Here is a 13,531-nt window from a genome sequence, read left to right as displayed (position 1 = left end):
GCCAGAGCATTGCCGGGGGCGCCGACTCGCCTTCCCCCGCTAGGTGGCCCTCCTGACCGCGGCCCCAGCGAGCCGAGCGGGCGGGGCGGGGCGGGGCCGCGGGAGAGGACGCCCCCGCGGGTCCTGCCCCCACATCTCGCCCCGGCCCGCCCTGCACGGCCAAGATGGCGCTGGCGGTGGGAGTGCGCGTCCGTGCGCGCGCGCTGCTCCGTGCGGGTGCGGGGCCCGGCGGGGGTCGGGGCTGCGGGCAGGGGGCGCGCCGGGGGTCGGGGTCCCGGGGGGGCCGGGGCGAGCTAACCGGCCTCCTGCGCTGCGTCCGCAGGGGCCCAGTTCCGGGGCCCGGTCCTCGGGCGGCCGGAGCCAGCAGCCGGCGGCGGGGACGGCACGCGGCGCTTCGCGAACCTCCGGGTGCTGGTGGAGCCGGACCCGGCCGCAGGTAAGCGGGCCGGGGGCGGCCTCCCGGTGGGCGAGGGCTGGCCGAGGAGCGCAGAAGTCTGTCGGGGTCCAGACTCTGAAGTGTTAGAAGGCGGTTGAATTTCTAAAGGCAAGGAGGTGAAGCCGGATTTTTAAAATTTTAGAAGTTCTCTTTAGAACTTAAGGGTTATCACACCAGGTGCCTTAAATGGGCTTTGTTCATTATGAAGATATAGATGATTCTGTTTTTAAAGTTTGGAGCCTATGATCTGCGGTCTAAGCTATTAATTGGACGTTGAAACTAATTGGAAGTATTTTGGAATGAAATAATATAATTGACCTTAACACTCCCAAGTGACACAGAACCCAGTGTCACTCTTACCTGCCCCTACCTGAAATCCTGCAGAGGGGATTAGAAGCATTTTTTGAGGGGCCTCTGGTTAACACCAACTATGAGCCCAACAAAAACTTGAGTTTTTGAAGGATCATTTCTGTGACAGATTTGAAAGTAATCTCAAAAAAGGTAAAAACACACATCTTAAAGTACTGGAATGGATAGTGGGGACTGCACAACACTGAATGTATGTAATGCCACTGGGCCTTACACTGCAAAATGGCTAGAATGGTAAATGTTATGTATGTCTTAGCACCATTTCTGTGTGTGTCTGTCTCCAGTAAAAAAAAAAGTACTGGTGAAATAATGTTTTTACCCAAGTGATTCACATTTTTACCATGTAAGAACTTGCTAACTTCTGTGGCTGGGTATGATAGAAGGTAGAGCCTGTGGTCAGAAAGCCAGGCCTGGCCCTGTCCCCGTTACCAGAGAAAGGGCAAATGTTATAAAATGGAAACACCGAGATCTGTTTATCCTTCAGGCCCTGAGGCTTGGATGAAGTAACAGCTCAAACTTGCCTTTTTTTTTTTTTTTGAAACAGAGTGTTGCTTTGTTGCCCTGGCTAGAGTGAGTGCCGTGGCGTCAGCCTAGCTCACAGCAACCTCAAACTCCTGGGCTTAAGCAATCCTACTGCCTCAGCCTCCCGAGTAGCAGGGACTACAGACATGCGCCACCATGCCCGGCTAATTTTTTCTATATATATTTTAGTTAGCCAGATAATTTCTTTCTATTTTTAGTAGAGACGGGGTCTCGCTCTTGCTCAGGCTGGTCTCGAACTCTTAAGCTCAAATGATCCTCCCACCTCGGCCTCCCAGAGTGCTAGGATTACAGGCATGAGAAACTTACCTTTTTAACGGTTTCGTTGGTGCCGGGGTGAAGCTGACCAGAGGGTCCGTTCACCGTTTCATTCTGGAGACATTTATCTAGTGCCGCCCTGTGCCAGGAGTGCGGTCGCTGCCCCATGGTGTCCGAGCTCTTCCAGATTCTGCTTGGTGAGCTCAGACTCACCTTTGGCCCCGTTACCTCCCCTGCCCCTCTCCCGCCCTGTGTCCTGCTCCATCTGCCCAGCTTCAGAGTCCACTTTAGAAACTTCCCTCTGAGCCAGGTTTGGGGAACTTGTTCTGGAAGTTCTGACAGCTCATTTCTCATATGTATGCCTTACACACGCCTGCAGCCAGGTAAGAATTGCCTCTTCCTTGTAAACCAATGGGCCCAAAGAGCCCACTTGCCCTCAAGACTTAGATCTCATTCCCAGAGAATGGCTTGTGTTGACAATCCAGACGCTTCCGAGGTCCTCACCAGGGAAATGCTCCTTACATAAAGGGTGGCGTTTCTGAAGCCCCTGGGATCTGCCCTTGGGGCAGAAGGCGAGAACAGGTGACTTGAGCCAGCCTGGCCAGCAGCTCCAGCGTCCACGAGGGCAGACCCTGTCCCTGCTGTTTTCTCTGCTGCTGGCAGAGTGAAGGGACAGACCACGGAAAGTTTAAGAACATCTGACCCCCAATATTTTCAGCCTTTATCCTGAAACAAGCGTGAGCCAGAGACTCCCCACTGGGGTTTCTCCGTGTATATCTGGTGCTTAGGTTTTTCTCACTCCTCAAGAAACTGAGGCCATTTCCTGCTCCCACGAGGACACAGGACTTGCCACTGCAGCAAGAGAACACGGGCACTGAACACACGGATGAAGCCGGAGATGAAATGGGCGTACGGACGAGCTGGCAGGGAGACGTGAAGGCAGAAGAGAGGTAACCGCTCCATCAGCTGCTCCTGCACAAGACGGAGAATCAATAGCCCAGATCCCAGATTGGCAGAAGCGACCTTTGTTGACTCTCCTAAGGTGTCCTCCAGGCTTGGGACAGAGGATGAAGAGGCAGAGTGGACGTGACAGAACTAGACGGTGTGAAGTCGGGTTACAGGATAGATTCTAATTTTGAAAGAAACTTTTACTTCAACTAAGATAAGGATCCTTGCCAGAGAACTGCACCGGAATGAGAGTAGGGCTGCCCCTAATGTCTGGTGGACATCTGGGAGGGGCTGGGCCTGCAGAGCCAGCGCGTCCAGGGGCAGGGCAGGCGCACGCGGCAGGCAGTGCCCTCAAAGAGGAGACTCGACTGAACTGTGGGGATCTTGGCCCCTGCTTGGTGGTGAAGAGTGGGCAGAAGATGGTAATTGCATTAGTATCCCAGGACTGCCATTACAAAGTAGCACAGGCTGAGGGGCTCAGACGACAGACGTGTGTTCTCCCAGTTCTGGAGTCAGGAAGTCCCATGGACGGTGCTCCCTCCCCAGGCTCTAGGAGAGGATCCCTCCTTGCCTCTTCCAACTTCTGCTGGCTGCCCGCGATCGCTGCGGCTTCCTGCCACGTAAGCGCACTCCTGCACCCCCTGAGGGGCCCCCCTACGTGACCTCATTGTAACTTATATCTTAATGACATCTGCAAAGACCCTATTTCCAAATAAGGTCACATGCATGAGTACCAGGGGACAGGACTTTTAACATCTTTTGGGGATACACAGTTCAGTCCACAGGGGCAGTGAGGCTGAACACCCAGGGCCCTGAAGGTTTCCTCCTTAATTTTCCGCAGTCCTGGGGGCAGGTTGCAAACCTCTGGGGTTCTGGTTGTTGTTCCTTTGTCCTTGGGGGCATTGCTTGCCTCTCCACTTCATAACATGGTTCTTGACATATTTGGGGGAGAAGTACCTTGAGCAGAGCGTACTGGGCAAATAATCTATCCCTTTCTATTCTAAGTTTATTTGTAACTCTCCCTGTCTGAACAAAAAGTTAATGAACTCTGCACACCACGGTGCTGTGTGAGCAGAAGAAAGAAAACCTGCTGGTCTCTTTGCTCTGCTGGAGGCTGCCAGGCCCTGTGTGGGAGATCAGAGTTCCAGCGTTTTCCTTCTCTCAGCACACTGGGTTCAGAGACGGTGCATCTGTGTGAATACGAGCAGTCCGTGTGTACCAACAGGAATCTGTCTCCTTGGAAAAAAGAAAAATTAAAAATGATGTTGTAGAAGACGGGGTCAGCAAATCCAGCCCATCATCCATTTTTATAAATAAAGTTTTATTGGCACACGGCTGAACCCGCTTGTTCTCACTGTCTGTGGCTGCTTTCGTGCTGACTTGTACAGTGGCCCTGTGGCCTCCGAAGCTGAAGACGTTTACTCCCTCACCCTTTACAGAAAGGCCCACCACGGGGCTGGAAGGTCAGCAGGTGTGGTGGGGCGTCCTGGGGAGGGTTTTGGCAATGTGGCTTCGCCTTCAGCCTGCTTAATAGATACTCTTGTGATTTAAGATGACACTTGTTTTATTTATTTGAGCTGGGGTCTTGCTATGTTGCAGACTGATCTTGAACTCCTAGCCTCAAGCGATCCTCCTGCCTCAGCCTCCCAAAGTCCTGGGATTACAGGTGTGAGCCGCCACACCTGGCCCTGAATTGTTCCCTTTAAAATGGTTGATTTATGTGAATCTCACCTCCATTTTAAAAATCCCAAAACCGTGCAGCTACCCATGGCTTGGCTGAGAGTGCAGGCTGGTCAGGGCAATGTCCCAGCACTGAATGTGAGCTTCGTCTTCCTCATTCTGTACTGTAGGGGTCGCTGTGATGAAACTGAAGAGCCCACCAGTGAACAGCCTCAGCCTGGAGTTCATGACGGAGTTCCTCATCAGCCTGGAGAAGCTGGAGAATGACAAGGCCTTCCGCGGCGTGGTCATCACTTCGGTGGGTGCCCGCGTGGCCCCCACGGCCCCAGTTCTTTCATCAAAGTGCAGACCTGTTGCCACACTGGAAAAAGGTTGGCGCCAGCCATCACGTGGTGTAGAATAACCAGATAGCCCCCAACACCCTGGATGCCAAACGCCACCATGAGAGGCTTCCAGGGAGTGTGGCCTGGGTGCGGCCCCTAGGGACCCCAGTTGTGCTGGGGGCCTCGGGCAGATCATTCTCCCGAAGCCAGACTGGTGTCCGAGACGGTCTTCCCAAGCCTGTGCAGTTGTCAGAGTGGACCCTGGGCAGAGCTGTGGTGCTCAGCAGCCTGGGCCAGAGTCGGTGAGGGAGAGTGGTGTGTCTGCAGGGGCAACCTTGAACCCGTGCCACTTCATGAAACTTGGCAGTGGGTTCCTGGGGCACTCCCCTCAGAGCCCCTTGGTGCATCGAGCCAGTCCCATTAACGATGTTTGTCGCAAAAGCCATGCTCTCAGTTTATCTTTGGGCTGGTCTTAAAGGTCAAATTCTGTTTCGGTTTCCTTTTTTTTATTTTTTTCGAGACAGTCTCACTCTGTCAGCCTGGGTAGAGTGCAGTGGTATCATCATAGCTCACTGCAACCTCCAACTCCTGGGCTTCAGTGATCCTCCTGCCTCAGCCTCCCGACTAGCTGGGACCACAGGCATGTGCCACCACGACACATGGCTAATTTTCTATTTCTAATTAGTAGAAATGGGGTCTCACTCTTGCTCAGGCTGGTCTGGAACTCCTGAGCTCAAGCAATCCATCCACCTTAGCCTCCCAGAGTGCTAGGATTACAGGCATGAGCCACCGTGCCCGCCCATAAGGTTAGATTCTCAGAGGGCAAACTTCTTTCACATGAATTTTTGAGAACTCAGCCTTGCCCTCAAGTGCTGGCAAATGCTAGGAGCAGCATCCCTGAACAGTGTCATTGTTAAGGTCAGGGAGGGGCAAAAAGCAGCATCTTTAAGGCCCAGAAGGGTGGGACTGGGTAGGACCCAAGTGGAGGGTGTGCCGTGGCCAAGGGGAAGGGGAGGGAGGTGCTAGGAGGTGGGCGGGAGCCACCGCAGCCGACCAGCCTGTCCTGCAGTCAGTCTTTGTTCCTGTCAACAGCATGGGGTAAACATCTCATGCAGAGTCAGGAGGGGCCAGGTTGAGCTGTGGTAACAGATCACCCCATAGCCTCGGAGCTCCAGCTATGGCAAGAAAACCTGCAGACATTCTGGAAGGTGCCTTTGTCATTTGCCCAGAGGTGCTGTGACTGTGCAGGAACCGGGGGTGGGTTTTTGCACATGGTGTCCCGGTTTGTGTTCCTGGCTGGCAGTCCTTGGGCTGAATGTCCGGAATTTTGTGCTGAGCCCTGATGAATGCCACTGTGCCGATTGACCCTTCACTCCTCTCCCCTCTGTGTTCACTCCTCCTCCTTCCCTGGTAGCTGCGTGGGGCCCGGGTCATCCACAGCGATCACTGTCCTGCCCGGCACTCCAGCCTGCGTGGTGCTCTGTGGCCTGTGTGGCCCTTTGGGGGTGGATCAGAACACGTACCACCTCCATACTCTGTCAGGAAGCTTCGCTGTGCCCCTGAAGTCCTCCGCCAGATAGCTGGGTGTGCAGAGCCGGGGGTGCAGAAGGCAACGCGTGCAGTTGTGCAGAGAGCTGGTGCATTCATGTCCCTGGGGCAGTGCTTGCCCTGCCTGTTCTCTCTTCCGGTTTGACTCTGGAAAGGGAAGAGTGTGCTGGGAAGTAGAGGGGAACGGGGTCTGGGGGAGGTCTGGGCTGAGTCTCTGGAGCCCCCAGTTCTGGGCTCCGCAGGGGCATCATCCTCACTTCGTGAGCATGACGCAGCCCTGGTGGTGTGATGCTGGCTGGGCAGTGGACTCTGATGGGCTCCTGGCCCCGGCTACTCCCCCAGGATTGCCCCGGTGTCTTCTCGGCTGGCCTGGACCTGACAGAGTTGTGCGGGCAGAACCCAGCCCACTACACCGAGTACTGGAAGGCAGTGCAGGAGCTGTGGCTGCGGCTCTTCCTCTCCAACATGGTGCTGGTGGCTGCCATCAATGTGAGTGTGCCCACTCCCACGGGGCCTCGCTGGCTCAGGGGGGGCCAGCCGGGGGGCAGAGGCAGACCCTGGTCCTGCCCTCAGAAGCTCTTAGGAGGAAGGGGGCAGTTGGGGAGACCTGAGACGTGCACAGGTAAGTGCCAGTGCAGACCACGTGACGTGTGGAGAAGGTGGGCTGGTGGGTGTGTGTGGAAATGGCCTGGGCCGGACACACAGAGGAGAGAGAGGTCCAGTGGGTGGGGACCGGGCCTGCGGTCCACACGGACCTGGTGAGAGGCTGTGCCAGGGCAAGTGGGTGGTCGGGTCCCATCTGGGAAACATCACTCAGACCTGGCTTCAGGGAGACCCTGGGAGCCAGTGTTCTCCAAGGGGGTGGCGGTGACAACCCAGGTGAGGTTCACAGAGGGCAGAGCTGGGCAGAGGGGAGGGCTGGTATGAGAGGCCGCGGCAGCAGCAGACCAGAGGTGGGGGTCTGTTTGGGGAAGGGGGTGCATCAGGAGAACACAGGGTGGGTTTGGAGTTCCCAGGACATCCTGGTGGGATTGGCTGCTGGGGTGGTACAGGGCCCCATGGGGCCATGATGTGAAATGACAGCTAGCTAAATGCTGTGCAGCATTTCAGCACTGGACAGAAGCTGTAAGAGGAAAGGCGGCTTCCTGCCCTCACCACACGGTGCAGAAAGGAGTGATTATTCTGGTCCCCAAGAGCGAGAGCTGACGACCCTGTCATCAGGGCCTTGGCTGATGAGCCTCAGACGCTTGCTGAGCCCTGAGGGGCCAGTTCCTTCCCTGTCCTTTTCCCCATCTCGGACACCCAGCCCAGACAGTGTCGGTGCAGAGCCCTGGAGTGCCTGGGGGTGCCCTTCCTCGGGCGTCCTCACACCCAGCCCTCTGGTTACGATTGGGACCGGCAGCACCTGCAGCATCCCCGTGGTCTGGCCTCTCCCTGCAGGGGGTCTGCCCCGCTGGAGGCTGCCTGATGGCCCTCACCTGCGATGTCCGTGTCCTAGCCGACAACCCCAAGTTTGTCATAGGACTGCAGGAAACCCAGCTGGGCATCGTCGCCCCCTTCTGGTAAGGCCAGGGGCTGCCCCCATATGCAGCGGTTGGCTCTGGGGGAACAGACCTACCTGCCTGGGAGCTCCAGAGCCACCAGGTGAGTGGGTGTCTACATCCCAGGTTGAAAGACAACCTCGTGAACACCATCGGGCACCGAGCCTCGGAGCATGCCCTGCAGCTGGGGCTGCTCTTCCCGCCAGCCGAGGCCCTCCAGGTGGGCATAGTGGACCAGGTGGTGCCCGAGGACCAGCTGCAGAGCACGGCGCTCTCAGTGATGGCCCGCTGGATGGCCATTCCAGGTGAGGGCCGCAGGGGCGGGCCTCGGCCTGTGAGCCCGGTGAGACCAGAGCGTTCCCACACCCAGAGGTTCTCCGCGTGCTCGCAGGCTGTGGGAGTCCTGGGCTGCATAGCAAAGCACGGCATGCTGGGTGGCTAAGACCACAGAAATTTGTTCTCAGTTCTGGAGACCAGGGATCCAAAATCAAGGTGTGGGCAGGGCCACATCCCTCCCAAGGCTCTAGGAGAGGATCCATCCTGCCTCTCCCAGCTTCTGGCGGCTCAGGCATTCCTTGGCTTGTGGCCACATCACTCCAGTGTGTGCCACCACCCTTTTGTGGCGTTCTCCCTGTGCGTGTCTGCGTCTCAGATCTCCCTCTCCCTTCCCTTATAAGGACACCTGCCATTGGACTTAGGGCCTACCCAAATCCAGTGATGATCTCAATTACATCTGCAGAGACTTTCCAAATAAGGTCATACTTCACAGGTTCTGGAGTGGTGGTTAGGACTTGGACCTGTCCCTTTGGGGTCCACTTCTCAACCTACTACGAAGACAACTGAAAACCTGCTTGTCTGTGTTGCGGAAGTAGGACTGGTCATATCAATCATGATATAGACCAGGGACCAGCAAACTCCATCTAAAAAGAGCCAGATAGCTCGTCAGCTGTGTAGGTAAGATCTCTGTGGCCAGGGGGCCACTGCAGCATGGATGCCACCACACAGAACACGGAATCAGTGGTGTTCCAGTGGAACACCATACCGTGTTCCAGTAAGACTTTGTAGACTGAAATGTGAGTTTCACATAATTTTCACATGTCACAAAATATTTTTGATATTTTTCAACTATTCAAAAATGTAAAAACCATTCGTAACTCAAGAGCCTTGGGGAGCCGGACTTGCCAACCCCACTACAAATGACTGAATACCCTGCAGCCATTAATTATGCAGTGAAAGCATATTTAGTGACATGGGAAATAGTCTCAATAATATAATTATGTGAAAATAACTTTAAAAAAGCAATTTTGGGCTAGGCATGGTGGCTCACGCCTGTAATACTAGCACTCTGGGAAGCCAGAGGATTACTTGGGGCCAGGAGTTAGAGACCAGCCTAAGCAAGAGCAAGACCCCATCTCTACAAAAGAAATAGAAAAATTAGCCAGGTGTGGTGGCTCACACCTGTAGTCCCAGCTATTCAGGAGGCTGAAGCAGGAGGATGGCTTGAGCCCAGGAGTTTGAGGTTGCTGTGAGCTATCATGACACCACTGCACTCTAGCCCAGGTGACAGTGAGACCCTGTCTCAAAACCAATTTTTATGGTATCATCTAGTATGATTTTCAAAGAAGTCAGTGGGCAGAAACACTGTTTCCTGCCAGAGTCTGAACTTGCATAGAAAGCTTGGGAATGATCCTACTATCTCTAAAACTGGGTTTTCACCAATGGACCCATTTTCTTTAGACCATGCTCGACAGCTGACCAAGGCCATGATGCGAAAGGCCACGGCAGACAGCCTGATCAAACATCGTGATGCCGACATCCAGAATTTTGTCAACTTTATCTCCAGAGACTCCATTCAGAAGACCCTGCAGGCGTACTTACAAAAGCTCAAACAAAAGAAAGGCTAGCGTCTGGCCTGCCACAGGGCTTTTAGCCACGTGTGCCCCTCTGGGGGCCTGTGGTCCCAACAGGGTCTTAAGGTATTTTTCAACTTTAAAGTACTTTTAGCTCTGTTCTGCTAATCTTCTTAGAAAGTCCTGTTCCTTGTAGCCCAGTGTCCCAGGGGCCCACCGCCGCCCACAAGTGCCTTCCCTGCCTGGCTCGCAGCAAGGGGTCAGGAGTGTCCTGACTTGGGAATCATGACCTGGCAGGTGGGGCCATTCTGGACCTCAGCAAGGTCATCACTGAGTGGCCCTTCTCCCAAAGCAGAAGTGTAAATAAATTCCTTGGGTTGTCCCAGCCCTCAGCTGCCTGCTTGCTGGAGGCATAAGGCCTGGTAGTCTCGGCCTGACCCACACAGGACCCCTGAAGAAAAGCCCGCTGAACGTGCTTGTTCATTTGGGTGACAGTGGACAGCGGTTCAGAGCAACCGGGGGAACTTGAGAGGGATGCTGGACGCATGGCTTGTTAAGAAGCATGCTACGCTCCTGGAATCCTAAGTTTTATTTTAGCACACTTGGCCAAACCCTTGAAGCGAAGGTGTTGCCTCCCATGACTCAAGCCAGTTCCCAAATTCTGCCAAAGATGAGATGTTTCAAAAACCAGAAACCCCATCAGTGACATGGTGTGCCCACAGGACTGCTTGGCCCTGACCGTAATGGCCTGGCCTCAGCACAGAGCCCCTCTGATGAGTCCTTGTCCAGCCCAGGGCTCCTGAGGAGGACACTACACAGGAAGGTACCCTTGAAGGGCTGTGCCATGGCATGGCGTGCAGTTCTCTGAGAAGGACACAGTCCCCAACCACCTGCCCCTCCACTGCTGAGGGGCTCCCCAAAAGTTCCAGGGGAGCTGACCAGCTGGGACATGGGGCCAGCCTCCCTGACCTCCATGCAGTGATGAGTGAGACAGGGCCCAAGGTATAGACAAGTACCCAAGGGTCCCTGCAGGACCCAGGAATAGGGGCTGCAGGGTGGGCATGGGGAGACTTGCTCTGAAATCCACCAAGGCCCAGGAAGCTGGCGGGAGCATTGGCACGGTAACTTTCCCAGCTGTACTCGTAGTACAGGTTCTTTGAGGCAGTTACAGTTCACACAAAGAACAGAAACTTCCCAGAGGTGGCCAATTCCCACCAGGCCATGAAAGGGCAGGTTAGGCTATCCCTGTCCCCTAACAGACCTTGGACCATGTACCAGGCCTCATGCCCCAGAAGGGCTGAGTCCTGAGAAAGACATGGAGGCCTTGGAGCCAAGCTGCGTGTGGTCCTGGCTCAGAGCAGCTCATTTATTGAGCACAGATGTGTGCCCAGCACTGTAGCCAGTGCCCTCCATGGGGACTCTTCCCAGCAACCCTGAGGTGGGTGGTGTAGCCTGCCTCACAGATGGGGAAACTGAGGCTCTGAGTGGTCCCATAATGTGTCCATGGCCACTTGTCCATGCCCAGCAGACCCTGCCCTGTGGCTTCACTGGGGGTAGCTGCCACCCTGACAGAGCCACTGTGGGGGCATTCCAGAGTGTGGGTGGCATGCCCTGACTGGGCCTCAGGGCTGTCAGTGGGACTTGAGGGTCACCTCCACAGGAAAGTGGTCGCTGATGGTGAGAGCCTGGAGGGAGAAGGGACAGAGCCTCAGGGGTCTTGCTGGGCAGCCGTCCTTCCTCTGGCTCCACCTTGGAAAGCTGCCTCCACCCCCGGTTGGGCCAGATGGGTGTCTACAACCACTGCCCTTGTGGGGAGGCGCCCAGTAATGTCCACCCCTGCTGCTGCCAGTGTGGGGGCAGAGGCCACGAGGGGCCCCTGTGGGAGAAGGCAAAGGGACACCGCCCTGCCTTCCCAGAATTGTTCCGCTGGTGGCGGGATGGAAGCCCCGGTGCAGGGAGGGGAGCACCAGGTGTAAACCGTGCAGGGGGAGCTGAGGTGGGGCCCGGCCCTCGGTAGCGGTTTGCTGGCCCCTCCCACCTGCGTGCACCGGGAAGGCCTGGGAACCCCAGAGCTGCGGGCCGCCCTGCACTCGCCTGCGTCTGGTCCAGGCCGAATTCCTCCTGGAAGTCGCGCACCGCGGCGGACTGGGGCTTCAGGCTCCTGCGCAGGTGGGCGCCGCACACCACGATGCGGTCGTAGGCGCAGTCCGAGTTGCCCACCGTGGTGTCAGCGCTGTCGGGGATCAGCCACTTGAAGACCTCGCTGCTGCGCAGGCGGATGGCGGCCCAGTCCTGCGCCCGCACGTAGCTGCAGTCGGCGTTGAAGTCGCCCAGGAACAGCATGTCCTGCGGGCGCCGCGGAGCCGGGTCAGAGCCCTCGCGGAGGGGCTGCCCCAGCCCCACCCTCGATGGCCCAGACCCCCAGGGCGCGCCTACGGGGACCCTGGGACCAAGGCGGACGCGGGGCTTACGTCGGTGCCCCACTTGTCGATCACGTCCAGGTACACGTCGTAGAGCGCGTCGATCTCCGCCACGGCGTGGCGCGGCGCCGCGTGCAGCGGGATCAACACCAGCTCCCCGGCGGCTGCGGGCGGGGGCGGGGCGTCAGGGCGGGGCCGGCGGGAGGGGTGGGGCGAACGGGAGGGGCGGGGCCGGCCTCACCTGAGCCCGGGGCTGAGAACTTGACCACGAAAGGTTCGCGGCTGAAGGCGTCCTCGGGGTCCGGGTACTGGTACGTATCCACGACCGACACTGTGTCTTTCCTGGGAGCAGAGAACAGGTGGTCGCGCTGAGCCGCCACCTCCGGCCCGGCGCGCCCCCTCTCTTCGGCCCGCCCCTCACCTGTAGACGAACAGGTACATTTCTTTGTACTGGTCCCGACCCAGGGGCTCGCTGCTCACAAAGCTGTACTGGTGCTCGGACACGCTGCGGAGATACGGGCCAGGCCCCGGGTCAAGGCGCTGCGCAGAGGCCTGGCATCCCGGCCGGGGATTACGACGCGGAGCCCGGCCCGCCACACCTGTTGATCTGCTCCATGAGCGCGGATACGGCGCTCAGGTCTGGGTCTCGCACCTCCTGCACCAGCGTGACATCATAGCCAGCCAGGATCTGGGGAGGAGCCGGCAGGTGCGGAGTGATGCGCGGCCGGTCACCCCGAGACAGCTGCGGCCCCGCCCCGAAGCTCCGTCCCCGCCCCCTGGCCTCACCTGTGCGATGACGCTGCCGCAGGCCGAGTCCGACACTTTGTTGTCGCCGAAGCTCTGAATGTTGAAGGCTCCGATGCGCAGCGCGGCGGCCCCGGCGGCCCCCAGCGCCCAGAGCGCGGCCAGCAGGACCCGTGTCCCACCCATGGCGCCGAGGGGGCGCGCTGGGAGGGACAGACGGCGGCCGGCGTGAGCGTGGACCTAGAGTCAGGCACACGGACCCTTCCCCCCGCCCGCCCCCCCCCCCCCGCCTGCCCAGTAGGGCTGGCGGGTGTCAAGGCGCATCCTCCTCCCGCCTGCGCTCTCCAGGTCTCCCCAGGGTAGCACGCCGGGCTCTCGGCCTCTAGGGTTCTGCCACTGCCTGGGGAAACTGAAGCCCCAACAGAGGAATCCCGGTCCCGTCCAGTCCCCAGCCCCCAGCTCAACCCAGCCCCGAGACTCACCTGGGATGTGGCTGAGGCAGTAGCACAGGCTCAGAGGGCCTGGTCCAGTGGGGATCCTCGGTCCAGGCTGGGGGTGCGTCCAGGCGCAGGACCAACTGCCCGGACTTGGTCGGGAAGCAGCTCTGGCGCCAGGGCACGGGTATTTGTGGCCCTGGTCCAGGGAGGGGCTGGCTGTGCTGGGTCCCGCCCCCTCCATGGAGCTGGATGCTGGGATTCCTGGCTCCCCTTCCCATGGAGACCCCGAGGGCAATGGGCAGGTGATCTGGGCAAGGCCTGGTCCCAGGACCACCCCAGAAGCCCCTGCCAGACCCCCAAGAGCAGCCTCAGGGCTGATAGAGGATCAGCCAGAAGCCAGGCAACCAGAATCTGCCTGCTTGAGTGGCATCACCCTA

The 13,531-nt window shown here is 57.7% G+C and overlaps 2 protein-coding genes across 2 annotated transcripts; one reads left to right on the top strand and one right to left on the bottom strand.

Annotated features, from left to right (window-relative positions):
* The first annotated feature begins 124 nt into the window (after positions 1–124).
* On the top strand, positions 125–9,661 carry ECI1 (enoyl-CoA delta isomerase 1). Its single transcript, XM_045541200.1, has 7 exons — positions 125–216; positions 323–436; positions 4,402–4,529; positions 6,445–6,591; positions 7,543–7,664; positions 7,770–7,948; positions 9,381–9,661. Exons 1-7 carry the CDS (start codon positions 165–167, stop codon positions 9,545–9,547), a joined length of 909 nt encoding a protein of 302 aa, XP_045397156.1. The 5' UTR covers positions 125–164; the 3' UTR covers positions 9,548–9,661.
* A 413-nt stretch (positions 9,662–10,074) lies between these two features.
* On the bottom strand, positions 10,075–12,846 carry DNASE1L2 (deoxyribonuclease 1 like 2). Its single transcript, XM_045541201.1, is given in 7 exon segments — positions 10,075–11,178; positions 11,588–11,839; positions 11,965–12,138; positions 12,141–12,255; positions 12,335–12,418; positions 12,513–12,601; positions 12,700–12,846. Coding segments are annotated over 7 exon segments (912 nt in total). The 5' UTR covers positions 12,844–12,846; the 3' UTR covers positions 10,075–11,124.
* Positions 12,847–13,531: the final 685 nt, after the last annotated feature.

The sequence above is a fragment of the Lemur catta genome, chromosome 2, assembly GCF_020740605.2.
Source record: "Lemur catta isolate mLemCat1 chromosome 2, mLemCat1.pri, whole genome shotgun sequence".
In the NCBI taxonomy this organism is placed as follows: Eukaryota; Metazoa; Chordata; class Mammalia; order Primates; family Lemuridae; genus Lemur; species Lemur catta.
This window is presented reverse-complemented; position numbering and strand designations above follow the sequence as displayed.

Excerpts from the sequence above, each read along its gene's own strand:
- ECI1 (XM_045541200.1), top strand. The coding sequence starts at position 165 with ATGGCGCTGGCGGTGGGAGTGCGCGTCCGTGCGCGCGCGCTGCTCCGT. Across the intron at positions 4,530-6,444 it reads GCGGCGTGGTCATCACTTCG|GATTGCCCCGGTGTCTTCTC; the intron begins GTGGGTGCCCGC and ends CTACTCCCCCAG. Across the intron at positions 7,665-7,769 it reads GGCATCGTCGCCCCCTTCTG|GTTGAAAGACAACCTCGTGA; the intron begins GTAAGGCCAGGG and ends TCTACATCCCAG.